This window comes from Bombyx mandarina, chromosome 12 (assembly GCF_030267445.1).
Source record: "Bombyx mandarina strain Sakado chromosome 12, ASM3026744v2".
NCBI classification, from domain to species: domain Eukaryota; kingdom Metazoa; phylum Arthropoda; class Insecta; order Lepidoptera; family Bombycidae; genus Bombyx; species Bombyx mandarina.
The window spans coordinates 5,135,149-5,162,708 of record NC_143219.1 but is presented as its reverse complement, the minus strand read 5'-3'; the positions used below and the strand labels follow the sequence as shown (position 1 = coordinate 5,162,708).

Below are 27,560 nucleotides of genomic sequence, written 5' to 3'. Positions count from 1 at the left end.
CAATCATTTAAAGTCGATTCGGATGAACCCAGACTTCCGTCTCTGTTCTTCTCCGTACTTTTTGCACGACAACATACTTTTGTCTCTTTCTGGCCTTAAAAAAGTAACCCTCAACGCGACGAAGCATTATATTGCGATGATTAGGCTTACACTTGCCGCTTTTGCCATTGAATTTAAATGGGGAATTAAAATGCTGCAGGATATTTCATTTATTAAAGCACTATTGTGTGTTTTGTTCATTTGGGTATTGACGTCGTCATTCATTCATTGTTTGATTTTTAGTTACATTCTACCTATCGTAATAATATCAATATCTGAGATTTTTATGCGATTTCAATATTTGCAGTTTATCAAATTTGCGTTACTGTTTGAAAGGTTTGAAAAGACAATCATACAATAGACATATATACAATCGACAATAGTTCTCTGAGCATCAAGCAAGATCGATGCACTGCTAATTAATAGCCTTTTCAGCAGGCACTTGGAAAATAATCAATAGGTTTTTAAGTTACTAACATAGATTATAAGTAATATTTAATAACAAAATGTTCTTTACTGAAATAGAGGTTTAATAATAATAATAATAATTCTGCTGTACCTTATTACCAATACCAACCTCAACCAGTTCTTGATAATGGTCATGTTACGCTCTACTGGGACCGATCTATTATCACGGATAGGTATATTGTTGCCAATAAACCTGATATTGTGATAATAGATCGATCTGCGCGTCGAGCAGTGTTGGTTGATGTCACCATTCCTCATGACGAGAACCTCGTGAAGGCAGAAAAGGACAAATTAATAAAATATTTAGACCTGGCCCACGAGACTACCGCCATGTGGCATGTTGATTCAACCATCATTGTTCCAATAGTTGTATCGGTACACGGCTTGATAGCGAAAAGTTTCGATCAACATCTTAAGAAACTTTCGTTATCCAGCTGGGTTAAGGGCCTAATACAGAAAGCAGTTATCCTCGATACTGCACGCATTGTGAGGAGGTTTCTCACTCTGGAGTCCTAACCACTGGTGGCTTGTGTCGTAGACACCGCCATCAGCGGCAATCTATTTTTATATAGTGTTTTTATAAAAAAAAATATTATGTAATTAATAAGATTTTTAATAAATATAAATAAATAATAATAATTAGATATCCAATTCGGAACAAACAATTGATGCGTACACAAATCAACTATTTTAATGTTAAAAATATATATATACTTAAAGTTCCAGAAGTAGATTCAGTAATGAAGGATTTAATCGAAAAAAAAAATGCAGTCTTATATTTTTACGTATTCAAATTTACCAATTCGTATAAAACGTCGTTACTATGTACCTAATAAAAACGTAAAGTTGTTACTTCGAAACTCCTTTTTGCTTCCCGTTTACGTATTCTTTTCTCAAAACCTGCTCCGTATTAGATTGGGCCCGGTGCGAATGCTGATCCGCCGAAGATTGTTCTCATATCCCGAGATTTTTATAAAATAGGCGAAAAACACGTCTCGTGGCTTTAATTTTAAATTGATCTGGTTATGCGAAATCTTTGTAAATCCGCAACGTTGGCATTGGTTTTTTTTTTTACCCGGGGAGGTGTTAAATCGAGAACGGCTCTTATTATAACGAACGGGGAAAAAAAATGAAAAATTAATTTTCTCGAATTATCTATATGGTGATTCGATTTTTTTTTTTATAAAACGAACAGTGTTTTTTATGAAGTTTGCTTCTGATTCGGTTTTTAATTAAATTTTAAAATAAAACTCGTTTGGTTTTGATTACTTTTACCGTGATCAGGTTACGGTTAATTTAAGAATTAAGAAGAGTTAGCTGATAATTTGAAAGATAAAGTATATGAAAAATTTTCGAATTCACAACAACCTTTGAATAGAGCGCTCGTGTATCCATTACATAAAGATAAAACAACTCTGGTTGCTTTCAATTTGTTTTATTTATTTGGAAAACAAGCATAATAATTACAATCGAAATAAATAAATAAACACTTTTACGTTTGTCTTCCGCGCGCTCTCAACCATTCATCCGATTACCATGAAACCTGGTACAGTTTTTCATGGCGTTTCACGGAATAATCATACCCGATCCGGTGGACCGAATGGTAAACAGTCGATGTCGCCCTAAACACGTTATTACGGATTCTCCCGATCCATTAACGGTGCTTTTAGGCACCTCAAGCACCGGTCACCGTACTCGCCGAACCCGTCACTTGCGACAAAGGACTCGACGAGTAAATTAACCCATACACAGCCCACTGAGTTTCTCGCCGAATTGTCTCAGTGGGTCGCGTTTCCGATGCGGTGCTAGATTCTGCGAAGCACTGATCTTGCTAGGGCCAGTGCTAGCAACACTCCCGGTTTAAGCTCCGTGAGCTCACCTACTAGCTCGGTGAATCTAGAATAACCCCTCGAGGTTACTAGAATAGGTAGGAAAAAAAACGGAATAATATATGAGAATAATAAACGCTAGGTTAAAATATAACAGTTCTAAATAAAACTAGTTTTAATAACTTCAAGGTAGGTTTGTCTCATAGTATCTTCGACGTACGATAGATGGCGTATGAGTAGTTTCAACTAATCCGTATATTAACTAGCAACATACAACAAAGCATGGTAGGGTTTTCCTAGTTATAGTATCACTACATAGTATAAAACAAAGTCGCTTTCTCGGTCCCTATATCCCTATGTATGCTTAAATCTTTAAAACTACACAACGGAATTTTATGCGGTTTTTTTAAATAGATAGAGTGATTGAAGAGGAAGGTTTATATGTATAATAACATCCATTAAATAGTGGAGAAATCAATAATAAACTACAGTTTCCGAAGCGAAGCGAGGGCGGGTCGCTAGTATCATATAAAGGTATATGATCATATGACTGACCTGATTAGTAGTTCCTGTTTCTTATGACCACTTTTAAGGTAAGGGCATTCCGCTTTCTTTTCCGGCCTGTTTGCTGATAGCCTAAGGGACTACTACAGCTACGCCCGGACGGGTATGTGAATTCCGATCTCATACCTCAAGATGGATGATAATATACATGTTTTAATGGATGACCTTTACAAATCAGGTATGCCCTAAGCACGTCTGCCTCTGCATCAATGAAAAATTAAAGCTCCCAAAGAAAACGCAATATTAAAATTGAGAACGAAATTAAACTAATCCGGTTGACAAACTGTGGTTTTGTAACGCGATACCCAAAAGTGTTTTAAATAATAAAAAAAAAGCGCGCGTGTACATATGAAGTGTGAGGCCTACAGGACAAATATTTGTAATGTTGGCTAACATCTCTCGTTCCGAGATTACTGACTTTATCTGACTGTGAACCCGAATTTGACCGCGGCTCCGAGATTACGTTCTTCGTGTTGATATTCACATGAAGTTAGTGAGCCTTAATGATGTTGTACAGAACTAATCTCGGAAACATCGATTTTTAATATAGACTAGCTGATCCGGCAGACTTCGTAGTGCCTCAATCGATAAGTAAAAGACCTAAACTTTTGTACAAAATAAACTTAAAACCAACAAAAGAAATTCGTCCGACGGGGGACACATCAAAGAAAAAACAAAATTGTTATTTTCATTTAATTCCGAGCACTTTCATATTTTTATCTACCTTTTAAACCTTCTCTGGACTTTCGCAAATAATTCAAGACCAAAATTGGCCAAATCGGTCCAACCGTTCTCGAGTTTTAGCGAGACTAACGAACAGCAATTCATTTTTATATATAGATAAACAGAAATCTTAAAGATGAAGGTATGTTAGCAGTGACCGAAAATACACAATAAAATTATAATATTATAGCATTAGACATAACAGCAATAATAGAAGCCTAAAAATTAATAAGACATTCTTGATTACAAAATTAACAATCTAGATTTTACATATTATAATATTATACAGCGAATTATGTTTAATTCAATACTTTTGTTTTTTATCATACAGCTACTGGCTATTCTTGCCAATTTAAATGGCATAATATGTATTAATTTGCTTCAGTTTTGCAAACAAGCCTAGTAGTGTTGTCATAATGTTAGACGTAGCAGCGACAAAAAATGCCTAAAAATTAAAATCATAAAAAAGTAAACATTCTAGATATTAATATTTTCACACATATACAGCGCACGTAATTCAATAATTTTGTTTTGTATCACACAATCGGCCTATCATGCAAATTTAGATGGCATATGTACGAGTATGTGTGAATTTACTTCAGTTCGTGAATAAATCTAGTATTCTCGGAGGAAGATAAATTTAGTTTTTAGTTTGTTTACCTACTAGGAGTATTCGTGGCTGCTTAGAAGTTACGTTTGTGATCTTTTAAAGTTCATTTTATTTGTAAAATGGAATCAGTACTAATTCTCGATACCAGAATAGACTTCGTTAAATTTTAAACAATTTTTATGCAAGAACTGAGTTCTGCTTAAAATTTGGTCAGGGTCTTGATTATGATAATGGTCTTTCAAGTTTTAATTGCATCGGTATTCTTGTACGCAAGCGATGTATATTGTTATATTAAGTCGCCCTAAACACGTCATTTCGGATCCTCCCGATCCACTAACGGTGCTTTTAGGTACCTCAAGCACCGATCACCGTTCTCGTCGAACCCGTCGCTTGCGACGAAGGACTCGGCGAGTAAACTAATCCATAGACACAGCCCATGAGTTACTCGCCGGATCATCTCAGTGGGTCGCGTTTCCGATCTGGTGGTAGATTAGCAACGCCTCCATGTTTGAGCCTTGAGAGCTCACCGACATGTTAGGGTTACGCTAACATAACCCCTTAAGGCTATCAGCCTAGGTAGGAAAAAATAGTTATATTATTGTTTAATAAATAAAACTGTCTCTTTTAACACAAGCGACCTTATGCAAGTTGCATTCAAACCCACAACGGTGACTTCAATGATATACCCGTTTATAGATTTTATTCAGTTGTGTTGACCTAATAAATAAATAAACATGTTTGTCTGATTTTAGTTGTCGATTGAAGATAAAGTCGACGAGTTCGACTACATACATACATACCAAAAGTCGACGAGTTCGACTTTTGGTATGTAGAAACCTACCTACATACTAGGTATGCACCTACAAAAAGATACAAAAGCCGAACCCAAATCGATTGTGTTTTTTTTCGTTAATAGCTGTTTCTATGTGGGTACAATAAAAAAAATGTTACTTGGCATATGCAGACCAATTATGTAGGTAGTTAGTTACTTAATGATCGTTGTTATCGGTGAATGCAAACAATGCTTGATTACCCAGACACGTCTTTACGGATCCATCAGATCCAATAACTCTTGCATTAGACGCTTTCAGCTCTAACGCGAGGAGCAGGCTTAGGGACCCCGGTAACCGTGCACGTCGAACTCGGCAAAGAGTTCGACGTGCAACCTAACCCATTCATCAGTCAGCTGAGTTTATCGCTGAAACTTCTCAGCGGGTCGCGATTCCGACCCGGTAGTAGATTCATTCGCGAAGCAGCTGTTTTGAGCTGTTATGTCTTCTTCGGAGCCACTCGGGCAGCTGTTAGCTAATTCCACCCCTTCTGTCTAAGCCTTTGCTCGCCCAGCCGTCCTGGTAAAACGGTAAACGCCTCCGGGCCACCCGTAAGCTTTCAATCATAAAAAAATAAGGCTTGAAGACTAGTAAATATATGTTTTTTTAGTAATAAATCTATACTAATAACTATATATAAATCTACAGTGGTTTTTACGGATGTTCCGTTATAACTACTGAACCATGCATCCGATTGACTTGAAACTTGGTATCCATGTAGTAAATATATGTACTTAATGGATAGGCTAATATTTATATGAGTGTTGGACTCCCTACACCAGTTGCGGGGGCGTTAATGATGAGACTTTTTGTGGGGGTGAGAAATAATATTGTTAATTTTAAATGTCCAGCGAAGCGGGCGAGTACGGCTAGTTGTCAATAAATGTGCCGTGCTAAAAGCTTTAAGTGTGGATGTGGTTAATTTTTATTTATTAAGAATACCTAAAACAAAACAAGGGTTTAAAATTTGTAAGTAGCACGAGAAAAAAATGGTGCCGCGCTGTCTGTCGCACAGTCGGACGAACAAAGGTGTTTTTGCCTTTTCAGAAAAAAAATTGCTCAACCCAGGGATATATGAGTCCAACACGACAAATCGCTCTCCTTTGATGTTCGTGGCAATAAATTAATAGTTTTTATGAATATTTCTGTAGAAAGATCTTTTTTTAGGTTAGAAAAAACATAGGAGAAACATTTGATTGAAGCTTACGATTTATGTAAACAGTACAGTTTGAAAAACAATAATTATGTATCAATAGCCCTATAGTTATGGAATTAAATGTAGTAGATAGAGAATTCAGTTATTTGCTGTGAGGTCCTAACAAATTGATTGAGTATACTAATAAAAATAAACAATTTTACAGCAAAATTACGATTTTTTTATATTTATTAACAGATATTACGAATACGAATTTTTGCTATAAATAAATTCATATCAACTGATACTAAGATTTAAGATATTCAGATTTAAAATCATCCGTATACCGTTGAATTGTTCACGAGCATGAATGGAAATTCTACTCCTATTTCAAGAAGAGCAGCATTCTAAGACTGGCATCTTTATTATTAACACCAGGTGGGTCGTGGTCAGTCGATTTAAGTCAATAAAAAACATTTTATATTTGTTTTTAGTAAAACGATTAACATGTGTACGAGCTATTATACTTCGTCATCGGCAATTAGTGAAGGCGAAACCAAATAAATTTGAAGGCTCACATACCTCACTCTCACCGAGACATGTGACACCCATTTTGAACGCCTGTTAACAAATTAAGTCGATTTGTTCTGTTATTCTAATAGGGCGAGCTATGGGAAGTGCTTACGTCGAGCATATTTTGACAAAATTTATTAGTACCACGCCTCCGTGTCGGGTTTTTTCTAGACCCGAGCCGAGGGTGGATGCTCTGACATCTGTCGCGCATAGCTCGCAGTCACGCCCCTCGCGAAAAACTTTGAATTAAAAAAGTTTCGTTCTTCTTATCGGACTTATAACGACTGGACTGCATTTTACATTGCGAACTGTTGTCGCTCGTACCAGTGTCGGTTCGCATATAGCTATCAAAGCAGAAAACAGTTTAAAACAGAACATCTGTGTTGTAAGATGTATAATTGTACGGAATATCAAGCAACGACCGCGAGTTGTTCTTTTAAGTTTGTTCGGAACCTCTGGGTCTGCGGAGGGACTTCGGTTCCCTCTGTATTTTGTACCGTATGTTCCATGGGGAGTGCTCTGAGGAATTGTTCGAGATGATACCGGCATCTCGTTTTTACCATCGCGCCGCCCGCCACCGGAGTAGAGTTCATCCATACTACCTGGAGCCACTGCGGTCATCCACAGTGCGTTTCCAGAGGTCTTTTTTGCCACGTACCATCCGGCTATGGAATGAGCTCCCCTCCACGGTGTTTCCCGAGCGCTATGACATGTCCTTCTTCAAACGAGGCTTGTGGAGAGTATTAAGCGGTAGGCAGTGGCTTGGCTCTGCCCCTGGCATTGCTGAAGTCCATGGGCGACGGTAAACACTCACCATCAGGTGGGCCGTACGCTCGTCTGCCTACAAAGCAATAAAAAAAAAAAAAATTGTAGACGAATATTTTGTTTATGGACCGCTCCATTTAAAGCATAACACAAATTTTGAACGCCGGCTCAAGATGCTTTAAAACATCTCTCAAAGCCATAACTGATTTTTGGTATTGCAAAGATTAGTTTCGGTTAATTCCAATACTTACCAACAGTAGCTTATATTTCTGCCACGAAGCCGATATGCGTTTTCATTTAACGGATGGCACAGCCTCAATCTTCGATCTAATGTCTCGGGCTGAATAACCACGGAATATCTGTGTTCCGGTACCACTTATTCCAAACTAGACCGTGAGTTACTCCATACGATTCATCATCATCTTAGGCCTTCCAGTCTAGGGTGGGCCTTAGCATGGTCCAGTATGTCTCTCCAGACTGCTCTGTTCAAAGCTTTCTCCTTCCAGCTCTTGACACCGATAATTTTGAGGTCGTGCTCTCTACGCCATCTAACCATCAGAGTTTGGTGTCCATATGATTACCGCAACAATAAACAACGCACAGCAGCAGCAAAAAACCATTTGGTATACTAAATGAACTACCTTTACCATTAACCCCAACTGCTAATCTATCAATGCTGTTAACGGTGACGTGTACAATCGCATTGCTAAATAATTTTAGTTTCCGATTCCCTTCCGCGTCTATTTATTTATTTTTGCGACAAAAGTAATGATACAACTCAGCGTGATTCCGACTGATGTAGGCAAACAATAAGTCAATAGGCGAAATACACAATATTTACAGAACGAGTGATTGATAGTGGTGGACAGATGGATACAACCCTTACACTGCGGCGGCCCATCTGTCACTATGACCCGTTATTAATGGTCACTAAGACACTAACTGTCCCCGCCCTTTATTGCACTTTAATTTTTTTGAGAAATGATATCATTGAAGCATCGTCGATTTAATTACTTACCTGACGTTAATGAAAGGCTAAAGACATGCGACTGAATGCCGCAGAGCATTCTAGGACATAAGATTGAAATTTATTCTTCGATACCTGAGTCATAACATAAATTAAATTCGTTCACGCGTTAGCTAACACTTATGTTAGTATGGTATAGTATAGTTATATAGTTTAATACCTTAGTATTAAACCAAAAATTACAAGAGACTATGTCCAGAGTTATAGTTTTTGGTATTTGTGCCTGTATCAACTATGCATTTATTCAAAAGGTCATCGCATCACTTAGTCTGGAGCATCCCACATTACTTTTACCAATGCGCGGTCTCAACTAAAGAATCCGTTTACTTCAGGGATCTTAAGTTTTACGGCATACATGTCCATCTCACTGACCCCTCCGCTTGCCGACTCTCTGAAGGGTGACTGACAAGAAATAGACGAGGAGAGCTGAGGGCTAGTGGTGTGGATTGGGAGAAGCCTAAGTCCAGCAGCCGACGACTGTGGGCTGATAACGTTGTTTATGATTTATCCAGAGTTTAACTGGAATGAAGATTGTTTATGAGGGATCTTCGCCTAATGCTTTACAAAAACACATAAGACTATTAATACACGAAAACAAATGAAATTATTTACATACGATCATGAGTATTATCGTCATAAAGAAGCGAATTTTACAACACGCGTCACGCTGTCAGGTACCTAATACGTTTTTTTTTTAAATACCACTCTCATCTTTTTTTATAATATTACTTTTCGTTTATTCTCGTTTTATTTGTCGCTATAAAAGGGAAGAATAACGGTTGTTAAAAGAGTAGCTAGCTGCTTACATTGTACACATCGGAGGCCGGGCAATAAATCTTTTTATTTTATGACAAATTGTTGTCTGAATATCGTACAGCTCCCTCGGTACAATAGATCTAGAACAAATAACGTTTTAATGGTCCACTGTAGCCAAATAGTAGCATCGTGATGTGAACCATTTGTAAACATAAATATAATAACAATGACAACGCCCTAACGTAAACTTGGTTTTCATGAACACAAACAAACATTGATGCAATTGTTCTTTGTTTGTATCGAAGTAAATCATTTGAAGAATTGACATTTTTATGTGTATCAGAAACCTCTAATAGTTGTATTGAAGGTTTCACCGGAAATTTCTTTTCTAAATGGAACCTAAAAACTTCTAGACCACCATGAGAGCAATGCTACAATATAATTTAAAGTATTAGTAAAGACATTAAAAAAAGGGGTGATAGCTTCGATTTTACGAACTAATAATAACTAACGAAGTTATGTTTCAGATTATTTATTTTTACTATAAATCAATTTCATGGTATATAGTTGAAATTTAGAAAGCTTGTCGTGTAATCAACAGTTATTTTGTGAAGAGCAATAGTTAAATCTGCCCACAGTTAAATCGACCAGGTTACTCATATCTCTGGATGGTATTAACATTGCCTACCGCGTCTTCCAAGACAGTTTATTTGACGTCAATTTTTTTTTGGCATAATTGGCCTTGATTAAGTGAATCGTGCTAGGTGAACAGCAAGAGGGCTTAGTTAATTAGAAATAAGTGGTATTTTTTAATGGCCTTATACGGCAGACGAATACATGGGCCCTTACGAGTACTGGATGGTGAGTGAGTACCGCTGCTCATGAATATCGGTAGATATTCGATAAGTTAGATTATAAAGTAAGATCATTTGGAAGAAACGTCGAAATACAAAAAAATGTTGATCGTAAATTGAAATAATTCGAACATCCCATTTTATGTAATCATTACGAAATCAAAATAAAATTTTAAATCGAGTAATAGTATTAGCACGGATGTGAAGTTTGAGATTAAGAGCACGAAGCAATTTAAGGCACAATCTATTCTATGTTTTCATGTACACGTCGGCACGTCACGTATTAGATGACGGTAACATCTAACAATGGAGCGTGACGTTGCTTATGAAAAGCCCCCGCCCTGCCATGCCATGTAATTATAATATTATGACTTCACATTATTCACCAAAATATTCTTGTGTACCTCAAACCCTCCGAGATGGGAGAGATAATCTCTTGTATTCCCACATTCTGCTCATAAAATGTTATTACTTCACTATCCCCTGCAAAAGTCAATTTTCTTCTAAAAACATTTCGTAAAATCGGCGTGCATTGTGCCGTTAAAGTCAAACAACATTACGGTGCTGGCGTTAAAGAATCGTGTGTGTGACCCTAAAAATGAATCACAACTATAATATTGTAATCACCATAAAATCTGTTTCACCGCACTAATATATTTATGACATTATAGCTCCCACTAATATTTATGCAAATAGAAAACAGACGGAATGGGATCGTTTACGTTACCCTAATCCCTTGCACAGACTAGAGACTGCGACATATGGGTGCCTTTTATTTCCATTTTCGTTGTCTGCTCGTAATCCTTATTTCATTTATAACACAGTAGCAAATGTTTTATAAAATGATCTTAATATACAGCTTTACTTGAATTTAAGTAGAATTCTGTTTGAAAATTCAATAGGTATTTAGTTAATAGTGTCATTTTGTTAATAACAACTTCTGCTGGTCAAACCCCATCGGTACGGTGTAAAACGAATGTATCAAATCACAACACCCTATTCCATTTGTCATCATGGCAGATATAGCTAACAGGAAAGTAATTTGTATCCATATGGGACCAGTGATTGCCATATGAACAGTCGTTCCCTTTATTATTCTACAAACAAAGACCTACAAACTTCTTAAAGTATGAGAATAATTTTCAAAATTTTTAGGACGATTGTTTAAGAGTTTAATCGTAACTTTAGCCTTAAAAAACCTTTTGTTTAGTTAAGTTCTATCCCTGTTTGGCAACATAACCACAAATTCAACTAGCAATAATTTCGTGGGGCATTTTTACAAGTCTCAGGTGGTCTGTAATTTGCTTGCGGCCGCGGAAGGGTTACACTTGATTTATATAGCTTGTAATGCGCGTCTGGGGACGCACTAGTTCACCCTCTGCTCTACTGTTCGACCATAACACTAATTTATCTAGGCACCGCAAATTACTAAGCTTGTTTCATTTAATTTTAGTTTATGTAACTGTCTGACGTTTATAGCATTTAACATTGTATGTTTGTAATGTATTATCTTGATTTACTTTGTGGTGTCATTTGCGTTTTAGTATTGTCATAAATATCTCGTCGGTATGTAGCGAATTGGGATTGACCTTGAAAGTCACGTGGCCAATAAATAAAAGAGATTTTCGAAGCGTACGTGCCACGTCTCTCTCTCTCCTCCACAATAACGAAACATGAAAAATTTCCAGACGCTCACATCAGACTGATAAATGGCTTCCGAAAATCCAAAAGGAAGTTACAGCTTACTTGGGATTTGGTCTAGAACCTCTCACGTCCCATAACTGCTGCACTCCTCTTTATTACAATTACCATAAGCTTCAAAGTCCCACACTCGACGCTTCTGAGCCGTGACTTCATCATTTTGAACCTACTAACAAGAGCGCTAAGACGGTTATTGCTTGAGTGAAATAGAAACCACGTCTGGAACGAAGTCTCCGCATAGTCTCCGGCAACTTTGGCACTTATCCCTACAACTTTAAGATCGAAGTTACAAGTGTGAAAGTCATCTTCGCGAAAGTTATGCGTTGTTCGTGCCCCGGGAGGAGTCCACTCTTTACATTTTATGTACGTGTACGATATGTTGGCGGCTATTTGGAATACTAATTGAGCATGTACGGATTTCTGAAGCTGCCCATTTTTCCGACCCAAAAGTTTAGTGTGTCGTAACCGCGATCTGTAGATAAGAACAGCAAATCTTTGGCAAATTCGAAGGTTTCTTTCAATGTAGTGGTTTGTGAGTAAAATAATAGAAACACTAGAAAATTGTGAAGAGTGAACAGGTGAATATCGCTTGTCATTACGTTAAAAGCAAGAGTTTTTCACGACAGCTACCAATCCGCAACGTGAATAGAGAGCCAGTAAACCGCGAAATGATGATGAATCGCACCGGAGAAAAGGGTCGTTAGAGCGAGACAGTGATGCGACGAACACGCAAGTGCAAAGAAGAAATAAAATCAGGAAAATTACACGATGCTCCCGTGAATTTGTGTACGTTTTCAATGAAGCTTCTTTACGGTAGGTAAAATAGGAATAAAATGGATGGGTCCTAATCCACCGGCCATTTATAACTTACACGCCATTAATTTGAGTGATAATTCATGAATAGCGCCCCGATTGGTCGTAGATATTGGCTTCGGTAAAGTACACAGTAGCCGTGCCTACTGATCGCTTAACAATATCCTTATCGGACAGGTAGGTACGTAATCTAATCGAATTCTACAGTAATGTACCTACTGTGTTCGTTATTTCCTGCATTTTTACTTCGATATTGTTTTCAAGATAGATTGCATTCGTAGCCGCCGAAGATAGTGATTTATTTCTCAAAATAAATTATACAGAATTTAATTAGCCTCGATAAGGAATAACATTACTCGTTTTATGACTGAGTGACTTTGGCTGATAAATTAAATCAAATAGACTAATGTACCTACCGAATGCTAGTGTTGTGGCGAAACGACAAAGGAACGATCTTTCCATCGATGTTTTTAATCGATAGAACTACCGTCCGAATGTTGTCGTTCAGGACCGTGCTGGTAGGACCTCTTGTGAGTCCGCGCGGATAGGTACCACCACCCTGCCTATTTCTGCCGTGAAGCAGTAATGCTTTTCGATTTGAAGACTAGGGCAGCCGTTGTAACTATACTTGAGACCTTAGAACTTATATCTCAAGGTGGGTGGCGCATTTACGTTGTGGATGTCTATGGGCTCCAGTAACCACTTGACATCAGGTGGGCTGTGAGCTCGTCCACCCATCTAAGCTAAAAAAAAGGAGCTTGTACATTACTATTTATGCAAAACTATTATGACAGTGTCGTTAGCTCTCTCTATTCTATTGTAATTATGACCACAATATTACTTATATGTAAGTTTATTGCCAATGTCAATCACTCATTTCAATTATTGAGCGAATGATGGTTTGTAAACTAAAAAAATATTACATTGTAGATTCAAATTTTCAAATTATCTTTTTATTCACTACATTAACTTGATCGCCGTTCTGTAGTGGTTTTCAAGACTTATTTTAAATGTTTTCTTATTTCAATTTTGGATACATATAAAATCACTTGTATTAAATTGAGAAGATAAAGAAAATAATGCTTTGCTCTGTTAGCAAAGAAACATCTATCTTTTAAAATGTCTATTCTTTTTGACTGAAGTTTTGAAATTAATTATGTTATGTTAATTTTGTATCCGGAACATTTCTTTAATGTACAAAAAATTTTAAACTTCTTAAGGAAAGTGGTTCGATTGCTACTATAAGTTTTTAAACCCATATAAACATTAAAATTTATTACATTAAAATTTATACGTTAAATTAATCATATTCTTTTCAAATAAAATACGTATTTCCTTCGAAGAAAAGTTGAAGAATAATTTTATTTGTTTGCGTGGTCATCCATAAAGTCATGTGAACATAAAAGTATATTTCATTAGTTCAAATCGATCTCACTCGACTCGCCGTAAAAAACTGAAGTCTCAATGACATTGCCTACGACGGTTAGCGTACCTTACACGCGCTGGCATAAATATGAGCGTGATAAATTTTTACAAGATTTCCTTTATCTTGCAATATTTGCTAAGGCCCAATATTGCAAACTAAATTAGAACATATGTGTACCTCTTATCTTACAGAGTTGACTTTTCTAGGTTCAGTTACGATGACAATCCGTGTTAATGGTGAGAATTACCCACTGAGTCTCTCGTCGGATCTTCTTAATGGGTCGCGATTCCAATCCGGTGGTAGATTGTGGGGAGCACTGCTCTTGCTAGGGCTAGTATTAGCAAATTCTGTCAAGTTGAGCCTGTGAGCTCACCTACGCGCCCTGGCGTAGCTCGAATAGCCCTAAACACGTCATTACGGATCCTCCCGATCCATTAACGGTGCTTTTAGGTACCTCAAGCACCGGTCACCGTCCTCGCTGAACCCGTCGCTTGCGACCAAGGGCTCGACGAGTAAATTAACCCATTGAGTTTCTCGCCGGATCTTCTCAGTGGGTCGCGTTTCCGATCCGGTGGTAGATTCTGCGAAGCGCTGCTCTTGTTAGGGCCAGTGTTAGCAACACTCCGGTCGGTTTGAACCCTCGTGAGCTCACCTACACGTCAAGGATAAGCTGAAATAGCCTCTCAAGGCTATCCGCATAGGTAGGAAAAAAAAGCTCGAATAGCCCCATAGTCTAATAGAAAAAGGCATAAAAAAAGAGGTGAGCATGATTTCGACGTATATTCGACATCCAGAATTAGTTTCGGATCAATGAACTCTTCAACGGCTAACAGCACAGATATGTAATTTTGTATACATATTTTCAAGTTCCTACTTGTTTCACTAAGGGTTGGATTCTGATAAGGGAGCTTCTCGATTATGATAATGCATTTCTAGAGTCACCATTAGAACCTGTCATTTTTTTTATTTATTGCTTAGATGGGTGGACGAGCTCACAGCCCACCTGTTGTTAACTGGTTACTGGAGCCCATAGACATCTATGACGTAAATGCGCCACCCACCTTGAGATATAAGTTCTAAGGTCTCAGTATAGTTACAACGGCTGCCCCACCCTTCAAACCCAAATGCATTGTGCTTCACGGCAGCAAAAGGCAGGGGGGTGGTACCTACCCGCGTGGACTCATAAGAGTTTCTACCACCAGTAATTATGCAAATTATAATTTTGCGGGTTTGATTTTTATTACACGATGTTATCCCGTCACCGCGGAAGTCAATCGTGAACATTTGTTAAGTACGTATTTCATTAGAAAAATTGGTACCCGCCTGCGGGATTCGAACACCGGTGCGTTGCTACATACCAACCAAAACACCGGACGTCTTATCCTTTAGGCAGCAACGACTATCAAATCAAATGTTGTACCAAAAACATATGCTGCTGTATAAACAAGACACTATCTCATTCTTTGAAACGTTCACTTTCCACACATCCAGTTTTTTATAAAAATCTTAATAACATGCAGGACTAATAATAATAATAACTTAATAACATGAGTGTTTTTATTTTTTAAGTAAAGCGATTAAGAAATTTCGTAACTAAGATAATCTAATCCCGGCTACCACGGAAGAGACAATGTCCAAAAATGTACCTATGCACACATAGCGCCGGAAGCAAGCACTCTTCGTGTCATAGCTTCCGTATCATGACACTGAACAGATCCCGACTGAGGTGGTCCAGATGATAATACTGCTTGTTGAGATTAACAGTCATTAAGTGGACGGCACTTGAAGTTTAACGAGCTGCCTTATGAATGGTTAATATTGATCTATCCATGTCGTAATATTTAGTTGACCTACTGAGAGTGTATTCTATGTAGATGATTAATATTTAATTTAAGCTCTCGATTATTTTTACTGGTGGTAAAGCGTCTTGTGGGACTGTATGTATGGATACCATCCTGTATATTCCTGCCGGGAATCAGTAATGAATTCCTGATTGAAGTTTAGAACAGTCGTTAAACTATGTAATTGGGACTCAAACCCCACGTCTCATGGTGGGCGACAGCATGACTCACGACCCGCAGTGAGGTCTATAAGCTACTAAAGAGGCTGCCGCGTTTCTGTAGCGCGTCGCTGTTGATAGCTTTGCCGCAATACTTAGGAAATGAGCAGCATCCCTGATGCGGCTCCAACGGTTACCTGCAACTCTTTGCGAATAGAATGGAGATGGATTGTCCATTCTCCTTAACGTAATTGCCTACATGTGGTGGGATAAATATATGATTATGTATTTTCAAATTGTATTTTTATATTTGGTCTAAAATAAATTATTATTATTATTATTAAAATCGACGGTATTTTTTTTAATCGAAATGTTATAATATCAGAAAACTGTTAACGGTTGAAGGTCTTTGGGAGTGAAAAAAAAAACATGTTAATTCATGTTAAATGCTTTTTGTTTTTTTTTTTCCAAATTTTAATAAGGTCTTTAAGTAGTGGAGGACATTACGATCGAAAAAAATACGTAAGCTCTCAAATAACAAGAGTATCCACGGCAAGCGTATCCCGGCACAAGCAGTTCTGAGGTTGTAAATTACCCACACTTATCTATATTTGCCTGTACACGACTATCTGTCTTTTATGTAAATACAAAATTCTTTTTTTTTTTTGATACATTTTTACAGCCACTTAAATTTACGACTTTATACGTTTTGGAGCCTCAGAGAAATATTTATGTAATTTTGTACACCCACAACAGTTGTTCGCGGTATGATATCGAATATTTCATGTTTCGTAGCGTTTTAATATAAAATTTTGTTTTCTTATTAGTTGCTCGTATTCGATACCATCAGAGAAGGTCAGATAGCAATCCTATCGCATAAAATCTTTAGGGGAAGACTTTAGCAAGAATATACCTAATATAAAGCTATTACTACTATGAATGAATGGCGGGAAAATACTATCTCTTGAATCCGATGGGGAATGCATTGAAGAGTTGTTTAAAATGATTCCATGATCTCCACTTTACCATCGCACCACCCGCCACCAGAGCAGAGCTTATCCTTGTGAAACTGACTAACATCATTAGATATTTTTTCTAATCGTACAATCAAACTTTGTGCAAAGGGATTTTTACTGGTGGTAGGACCTCTTGTGAGTCCGCGCGGGTAGGTACCACCACTCTGCCTATTTATGCCGTGAAGCAGTAATGCGTTTCGGTTTGAAGGGTGGGGCAGCTGTTGTAACTATACTGAGATCTTAGAACTTATATCTCAAGGTGGGTGGCGCATTTACGTTGTAGATGTCCATGTGCTCCAGTAACCACTTAACACGAGGTGGGCTGTGAGCTCGTCCACCCATCTAAGCAATAAAAAAAAAAAGAGTTGCGTTTCGCTGCGTACCATGATAGTGCCTTTTAAGGCATCGCTTTTGCTACGTACCTTTAGTTTCGGTATGAACTCGTCTCCACTATATTTCTGAATGCTACGACATATTATACTTCAAACTAGGTTTGAAAGAATAGTTCAGCGGTAGAAAAAGTCTATGCCTTTGGCAGGGCAACTGTTCATTAATGACAGTTAGGCGGGCTGTTGGCTTGTCTGTGTACTTAAAAAAAAACTTCAAACTTACACCACACCTACGGGATTGTTGGGATGATTTGGATTCCGCTTGGTGTATTCTGGGCCAACACTACACAGTCCAATCGACAGCACACATCACTTGACCATAACTACAACGAAACGCGGCGCAGATTCGCCAATAGAAAACAAAAATAAATTTAAACTCCTTCATTTATGTCTTATTAATAATAGACGAGCGGATATTGTTTTCATTATTTTAGCGCCGCGTAATATATGAGCAATAAAGCTTGTTCGAAATAAGTGCACAAATATTGATGTTGTAAAACGTGTATGTCGTTTATTGGCATATAATTTTTATGACCATGCAATCATTATTTGTAACGGAACATGCGTACAGGCGCGAAGAAAATCGAGTAGCCGCCTTTAAATAAAGTTAAAGAGCAATCGTTTTGAATGCAAGTGTAACACTTATGGCATTGACGGTGTGAGTATCTATGTACATGCATGTAAAGTCTTGCGTCACATTAATTTGAGTGTGTGGGTTTTAGCTCAGTTTTGTCTTGCGTTTTAGTTTAGTTGATTTTATACCTATAACTATAGTACCCTCAGACACAGGTCACTGATTTTGTCGCCAGACCTTCTCAGTGGGTCGCATTTCGGATCCGGTGGTAGATTCTGCGAAGTACTGCTCTTGCTAGGTCTAGTGTTAACAACGTCACCAGGTTAGGGCCCCGTGATCTCACCTACTCGTTCGGTGAATCTAGTATGACCCCTCGAGGTCAATAAAATAGGTATTTAAGTAACTATAGGTACGTTTTATAGTGAATGTTAGCCACAAATTCCGTGATTTTCATAATTAATTACACTAGGTACTCATGGGGTCATTTGGGACAAATATATGCATGGAGTAAAGTCACAGACCTTGTTTCATTGAAAACAACATGGCGGCTTAGCTATTTATTTTGGAAATCTAACAGCTTAAAATGAAAAAAAATTGACTTGATATTCGTTAAGTTAGTACTTTTCACAACTTGTAACTTAAACTAATGTAAACCTTATCACTCTCGTTAGGTGTTAAAATGACTATTTTTCAAAATGAATGGTATTTTTTAAGTTTTTTATAGAGGTTTATGTACATTATTTACAAAGTGGTATCTACTAATTTGTTCAGAAAAAAGTAACACAATCAAGATTTAAATGACCTTTATTAAAAGCCATTACGTATTTCAATCCTTCAGATATGCAATTCAGAAGACTGTCATTATTGGTGTTATAATATTTACTTATCTACATTTATCATGATACTTTAAGAGCTAGAGATAAAGGGAAGATCTTCTACTGAACGGATGCAATTGCTCTATAAACCGACGGTTCGATTATAATTATCCAAATTCATCTTGAGAATTTCGTTAGCCAGATTCAGGCATCTTATTTTCTGTGATAGCTACCCAATATATCACGAAAATTCCGTCAAAATTTTAGATTTTGACGTTTAGAATTGTACTTAATGTTATCAGTTAGTCAATCGATTAGGATATGTTGTTTGGAATGTGTTAACATCACAATGTGTGACTATTTTATACATGAGATCAGTGTATGTTCTACGAAATGTGCAAACAAACAACGTGTTACTATATTACATAATGCAGACACATAATGATTAATAAATTCAATACTTTGATTACAATGACGAGTAGAGATTCTGTTTTTATTGCCAACAAGATAAACCGAGCTTACGGCTCACCTGACGTCGAGTGAGTCCCATCGCTAATAAATACGAGTAATTGCAGGACCACAAGCCGAGCTACTACGTAAAGCTAAGAGGTCCTTTAAGCTTCGTTTGAAATTCAACATTTTCTTTTATTGCTTAGATGGGTGGACGAGCTCACAGCCCACCCGGTGTTAAGTGGTTACTGGAGTCCATAGGCATCTACAACGTAAATTCCCCACCCATCTTAAGATATAAGTTCTAAGATCTACCTATATATTATTATTATAATTTTTTTATTTTTTATTAATATATTGCGCGTTCCCTTGACGAGTAATTGTCAAGGACATTTGATCTATATAGTTACATCGGCTTCCCCACCCTTCAAACCGAAACGCATTACTGCTTCACGGCAGAGACAGGCGGGGTGGTGGTACCTACCCGGGCGGACTCACAAGAGGTCCTACCACCATTAGTAAAATGCAATTTCACGCATTCCGGGAAACAGAGTTTCGTACTTGGCGCGAGAATATAGCGACTTCAGATTTTAAGGGAGAATGAGACACCTAATCTAATGCATTTGAAACCTTTTTTGATGATTGAACTAGCGACCGGCTCTCGCTTCGCTTCGGAAACTGTGATTTATTATTGATTTCTCCACTATTTAATGGATGTTATTATACATATAAACCTTCCTCTTCAATCACTCTATCTATTTAAAAAAATCGCATCAAAATCCGTTGGGTAATTTTAAAGATTTAAGCATACATAGGGACAGACAGATATAGGGACAGAGAAAGCGACTTTGTTTTATACTATGTAGTGAAGATTACTAGTGGCCCGGAGGCCTTTCTAGTTTCACCAAGAACATAGACCTCATGCCATAGCCGTAACAGCTTAACACTTTCTGGTCCGTGAGGTTTTTTTTTTATTGCCTTTTTAGGCATACGAGCATACGGCCCACTTGATGGTAAGTGGTCACCGTCGCTCATGGACGTCAGCAATGCCAGGGGCAGAGCCAAGCCGCTGCCTACCATAGGAGGAATGAAAACCTGTTCCTTTTTTATTATTTAAACGCGACTGTGCCTGCAGTTCATCATCGAGTGTGAAGAGACGGTTTAAAGCCCCCAATAAAACAATAAACACGTTCGCTTATCAGACGTTATCAAAACGGCAAATATTAACATTTATTTGTACGCGTTCGTATGTCGTACGTTTGTTCGGCCCGACGTTTGTTCTCGTTATGACGATAATGTCACAATAAATTGTTTTAATTAACGCTATTCAAGTACCTTCAAGCAAGAATTCATTTTATGCTCAAGCTAGATTGCATCGGTCAGGGAATACGGCTATGGTAATATTTGTACTATATGTTAGACAAAAATAAACACCGCTTCCATAAATAAATAATTAAGAATTCTCATGTTTTTTTATATACACGAACCTTCCATCTTTTCAAAACAGTTGAAATGATTTAGATATGTACATACATATATAGTTGAAGTAATTGAGATTTTAGAATCCTTCATAAATTTTTGTTTATTTGCATGTTATTGTAGCTAGTATTTTATTATTATACTTTTATTAATACGAAAATTTAACATCAAGTATCCAGTCACCGTCCTCGTTGAACCAGTCGCTTGCGACGAAGGGCTCGACGAGCGAATTAACCCACAGACACAGCCCACTGAGTTTCCGGATCTTCTCAGTGGGTCGCGTTTCCGATCCGGTGGTAGATTCTGCGAAGCACTGCTCTTGCTAGGGCCAGTGTTAGCAACACTCCGGTTTGAGTCCCGTGAGCTCACCTACATGTTAGAGAGAAGCTGAAATAGCCTCTCAAGGCTATCAGCATGGGTAAAATGAAAAAAAAAAGTCAGATTTGTTTATTATGACGTTATTTTTCTTTGTACTATTTTGTAATCATTCCGTCATTTCCGAACTAATTAAGCTATCTGCATTTAAATAATAAAAATGCAATCTTATTTGATGTAACAAAACAAGCTTTGTTTGTTTTTGTCATGTGCGTGTTATATACGTCCATAGTACCAACGTTTATACGAAAACAAGTCGTCGTGGCCTAAAGGATAAGTCGTCCAGTGCAATCTTATGTAGCGATGCATCTGTGTTCGAATCCCGCCGGCAGGTACCAATTATTCCAATGAAATACGTACTTAACAAATGTTCACGATTGATTTCAAATCGCAAAAATTATAACGCAAAAATATAGTTTGCGTAACTACTGGTGGTAGGACATCTTGTAGGTACCACCACCCTGCTTATTTCTGGCGTGAAGCAGTAATGCGTTTTGGTTCGAATGACTGGGCAGCCGTTGTACTGTTAAAAGTGAGACCTTACAACTCATGTGTCAAGGTGGGTGGCGGCATTGACGTTGTAGATATCTATGCTCGTCCATCTATCTAAGCAATAAAATAATAAAAACAACGAGACGCATGGATCGCTTTCTGTATGAATTTCTTATAGTTTTATTAGTTTCAAGTAATAGGAAGTTCTCAATTCTTACTTTTTTTCATTTAAAATAAATTCAAAGGTCAATCACCGTAATGTTTTTATTTAAGACTATTTATTTGTGAACGCTTTCGAGAAACTTCGAAATCTAAACACAGATCGATATTTTGCTAAAACTTAATATATTTATTGTATGACATTTATGATGTTTGAGCTAATACGAAAATATTACAAATATAAAAGTTTGTGCATTTGGATGGTTTTGCCATCGATTCACCACCACGCTGCCCGGTCTTACGGCACGCACCTTCACTCGTTCGTCACGGAGCTATAACTTACAGCATTATGATCGGATCATCAGCACCCGAGATCCATTTTTTTTTATTGTCCTTGTAGGCAGACGAGCATACGGCCCACCTGATGGTGAGTGGTTACCGTCGCCCATGGACCTCAGTAATGCCAGGGGCAGAGCCAAGCCGCTGCCTACCGCTAATATCTAGAGCGCAGCAGCTCTGCCATAAATAGACAGCTCATTGTGCTGACGCACCATTCAACCTTCACCTTAATCTTAACTCACGACAGACTTCGAGAAGCCATAAGCAGTGTATAAAAAATAAAACTACCAAAGCTAAATCGTACTAACGATATTTACAAGATAAGCTTGTACAATAAGCTCGCAACATTGCAAACTGTGGATTTACCGAGCTAAACCATACGCTCGGTGTAAGAACATCCATTCGTCGTTTAATACACTTAAATTTTCTTTAAATAATGTCAGTTTTGCTTTTTAAAAATAATTAACAATTTACGAGCGAAAATAAATTGAGTTTCTATTTGAAATAATTTAGTAGACTTGACCTCGCCACATCATAAAGAAAAAAAAATCATAACAAATTTCCTATTTATCAAATTGTGTGTGTAAAGATCGAAATGAAAATCTCGTTTAAAATGTTTTCGTATTATTTGACGTTCGATTGTAATTACCGGGTGACATCAATTGTAACAGTTCGTGACTTTCGCCAAAACATCGGGATCAACTCCCGTACCAATGAAGAACACTTTGAGTAAACACCGAATAAAAATCATTTCGACTTAACAACTGAAAACGTTTCGTACAAATTTAATTATAATTTTTTGACGTGACAACGTCTTATAATTCGATGGAGCTGGCTGCACGCACGACAAAACATGACTCATTGAGGCGTTCCATTTAAGGCTTGAAGTGCAAGCGAGAGCGCGCAACGAGCGACAAAGAGGCACAATCGGGCTCCGCGTTCGGCAGCGTTCGATATCTGTCTCTCTCCTACTTGAGTGAGCGTGCATCCGCGTGGACAGCTGCTATAGAATTATACATTTACATGTTTTCGTCAAGTATGAAGTTCAGTGAAAAGTGAATGTGGTGTCAATTGTTCATACAAAATATCTATCAAACAAATAAAATAAAAATTTTCTTTTGATAAATGAAACCATTCCATCAGTATTTTCTTATGACGTTGTCACGTTCAACTATTGTCAGTAAAGCGACTTTACAGACAACCGATTTTTATATATTCGACGATGCTCACATTTTGACTTTGGTTGAACGATTAATTTTATTATGTTTATCTTTTTTATGCTACAATGCGTTTTTGGTCTGTGTTCGACATATCAGCTATGCTTTATGGTACCCATCACTGAATGCTACCCTGTAAAAAACAAATATGAGAATAAGACCAATTCCTGAGCTCCAAGATGCAGGCTAACTTTTTCCAAGATGTTTTTATTCTAGACAGCGTTAAAGTTCTCTCATCAAGCCTTAACTAATACATATACAAACTATACTCTATTCCAATTACGAAGTCCCTTTTGACACTTCTTAGAATGTAACTCTTCACGTTTCCTATAATCTATACATATAAATAAAATTGGAGTGTCTGTTTGTAAAATTGAAATAGCCTCTTTTTACTACATGCATATGAATATATATACGGTACATACACCAAAATAACATTTTTTTAAATTTTTGTCTGTCTGTTTGTCTGTTTGTTCCGGCTAATCTCTGGAACGGCTGGATCGATTTTGATGGGACTTTCACTGATAGGTAGCTGATGATATAAGGAGTAACTTAACAGTTTTTAGACTAACTTCGCCCCACGGCCTCTCCCTCGGTACGACAATAACCGCGGGTAGCATCGCGGGACTCAGCTATCAATAATAAAATTTAATGTTCCCGAAGCGAAGCGAGGGCGGGTCGCTAGTTTGAAATAATAATATTTTTTTGCTCATGGTCGTAAACATAATTTAAAAAATACACAATCAATCTAAATCATTATACAATTAATTCAAACACATAATAACATAATAATAAGATCTGTCTCATGGGACTTCGTAATTGGAATAGAGTATATATATAAACAATTCAGTTTTATTTCGGTTTTTGCTGTTTACTTAAAGTTCAAATGAACAATCACTGTTACTTAATAGCTGTTACAAAATATAATTCTGACAGCTTAAGTAGTAAAGAATCGAATAGATTGCCAGTATTAAAAAAAAAAAAATGACAAGTCGCTGAGCTTAACAGTCATGTGACGTTAGCTATAAATAAGGCAACGTACACACGAGCAGTGACTAATTTGTTAACAAGTGTTCGGGGACACTTAATTACTCGTCGAACGACGGGGCGTCATCGTCATTTAACGAATACATTACTTTGTCAAGAGATCCCCGTGAATACTCTAATTAGAGGAGTTTACTTAAGTAATGGGAACGGGTTGCCTTCGATGTTTCTCTGTGAAAGGCGATCGCTGCAGTTAAAATATTAATCAACTAGCGACACGCTCCGGCTCCGCTCGGGTCTTTAACAAAAATTTCAATGACGTAGTTTTATTTTTGAAAATAAAAGAACACTTATTGCGGCATAACTATAATAGTTAGACATATGCTGTCACGACACTTTTTGTAAATAATAATGTGTTCTACAAAGTCGTAGTACATTATTTTATTCTATCATCAATAGTTTTCGCAGGGCACGCGGTGTAAAGAATATTTTAGGTAATTTTTTTACACCTTGCGTTGCATTATTGGAGTTTTAGTAAGGATCCCTAAGTTTTTTAAAAAAAAAATATAGCCTATGTCACTCGAGAATAATGTAGCTTCTAAACAGTTTCAAAAGAATTTTTTAAATCGGTTCTGTAGTTTCGGAGCCTATTCAATACAAACAAACAAACAAATCTTTCCTCTTTATAATATTAGTATAGAAGTATAGAATACTGTATCTTGTATATTATATATGAAATTGTGAACAATTATTTATGTAATAACTTCGTTAATTAAAACAAATACCGTTTGTCAATTTAGTATTTTTAGTATTATTCTTACTAATTTTTACTATCCTTTTGTTACCAGTATGGGCAGAGACTGGCGAATTTCGAGACAGTGGTCACTCTTCTCTCACATCAGGTGGCTCTGGCGTGGAACAATCCTCGTTGTATGCACCGGCAAGACCGCGACGCGATAGAAAAATGACAGACGACAGTGAGTACATTTGTATACACGAAAGATATATCGCTTTTTCACATTAAAAGTGTACAATTTCCAAAAATATTCGAAATTTAGTTATTATGCGGAATCATTTGGTATCACCAGTATTTTTCTCGTAAATACTGTCAAAAGAGCGTAGTTTAGTTTTTTTTTTTAGTTTTCTTATGTTTTGACTACTTTTAATAAAATTAATACATAATTTTATCTTACTTTAAAACACAGATAATGTAACTGGTAAAAAATAAAAAATAAATGTTGCCAAGATGATTAATATTAAAAATATCACATGTTAAACCTTTACAACACTTTCCTGTAAAATTTGTAAGTTTTGAGATAATACAGTTTTAATGCGAGAAGACGATATATATACCTATAACTCGAAGGCTTTAGAGATGACGACAGAGGGAAGGTTGTCCACTGAGTGGGTAAAGTTGCTCCGTAGGCAAACGGTCCGAAGGTTTTTTTTGGAAGGAAAGGTTCCTTTTTTTTATTGCTTATATGGGTGGACGAGCTCACAGCCCACCTGATGTTAAGTGGTTACTGAAGCCCATAGACATCTACATTGTAAAGGCGCCACCCACCTCGAAATATAAGTTCTAAGGTCTCAGTATAGTTACAACGGCTACTCCACCCTTCAAACCGAAACGCATTACTGCTTCACGACAGAAATAGGCAATATTCCTGGTGGCTCTGTGGCCTTTCTAGTTTCACCATGACATGTGAGCGAGAATGGGCTTAGCCAGGAGGGGTGGGGTTTGCTAACGGCTACCCGAGCGCCTCCGAATAAGACCTTCAGGAGCAGCTGCTTCGCGAATGCGATCCGAATGTTATTGTTCGGAACTTGCATATAGGCAAACGTAACTTGTAATTGTCGTTAGCGAGATTCACGCAAATATTTTGCGTTCTATTACACCTACCCGCTACAAGGCTACCTTAATAGCCTGAGTAATCGATAAGGATCAGATATCAAAACTTTACAATTTATTAAAATTAAATACACACCGAATTCTCTGTAATACACCAAAACGTATTTTGAAAACGATTGTTCAAATATTAACACACAAAAAAAAAAAACACAATTCAAAACGTTGAAAGTAAAATCAATTTCATCGCACCAGACCACACAAAGTGACAAGCTTAAAACTGAAAGTAAACCGAGTAATCGTCAGGGAATCTATGACAAATACTAGCGCTCGTTATTCTGATGCTTTCACAAATATTCGTGCGGCAACGATCGTCGGATGCAACCGGTCCACAGCGCAGGCCCTACTACATACAACTTGTTAAATATCCACTTGTATTAAATATTAAACGGAAAACTGAATCTTTGAAAATTGATAAAAATGAAAATGTGCAGTGAAATGTAAGAAGAAGTATATAAGTATTGAATTTTAAAAGGCTTTTGGCTTCTTCATTAAAAAGTAATTCCTTTTTTTTTCTTAAGTAAATTAAAATGACAATATTGTTTTTCAACAATATTTTTTTTATAAAAAGCAACATTGAATCTTCTCAGCGGTTCTTTACAGTCGTGTAAGTGCATTTTGATTTGGATAATAAAATCATAACGATAGTAAAGCGCTTGTAAAGGCCTACTAGAATTAAAAATAGTTTTTCTAATTTAACATCTAACTTTTATAACTTAAAATATCAAATACTATTTTCGGTGAAGAGTAAAGTACTTTTAAATACACTATATAAAAAAAAAAAAAAGTGTGTGTGTCCGCTCCGACGCACGACTGGAGTTTACTGGATATAAAAAATTAAACGAAACAATACGAGAAATAGTTCTATATTACGACAACACGATACACTACAGATTATTAACAAATTAACGAGACACAAAACAAACGACTAACAAATATATGAAAATACAATAATGAGAGAAACGCGCGATCAGTACGAGGCTTTGTGGCGGACTGCCGGCGCAGCAGCCCGGCGTCACCTGCGATAACGCGGCCGCGCGTTGGCTCCTGATTGGCGCGCGCACGCATCACGCAATCAGGAGCCAATCAGGCGCATAACGCATTTCGTGTGACATGCTAGTACGATTTTGATTGGCGCGCGCACGCATCACGCAATCAGGAGCCAATCAGGCGCATAACGCATTTCGTGTGACATGCTAGTACGATTTTGATTGGCGCGCGCACGCATCACGCAATCAGGAGCCAATCAGGCG

General features: G+C 37.3%; 1 protein-coding gene across 1 annotated transcript in view; it reads left to right on the top strand.

Annotated features, from left to right (window-relative positions):
• The window catches only part of Ptx1 (pituitary homeobox homolog Ptx1), a 71,567-nt gene that overhangs the window by 24,080 nt on the left and 19,927 nt on the right, over positions 1–27,560 (top strand). Inside the window, exon 3 of the mRNA XM_089731852.1 lies at positions 25,250–25,378. Coding sequence (XP_089587978.1) covers positions 25,250–25,378 — 129 coding nt within the window. The remainder of the gene's footprint in view (positions 1–25,249; positions 25,379–27,560) is intronic.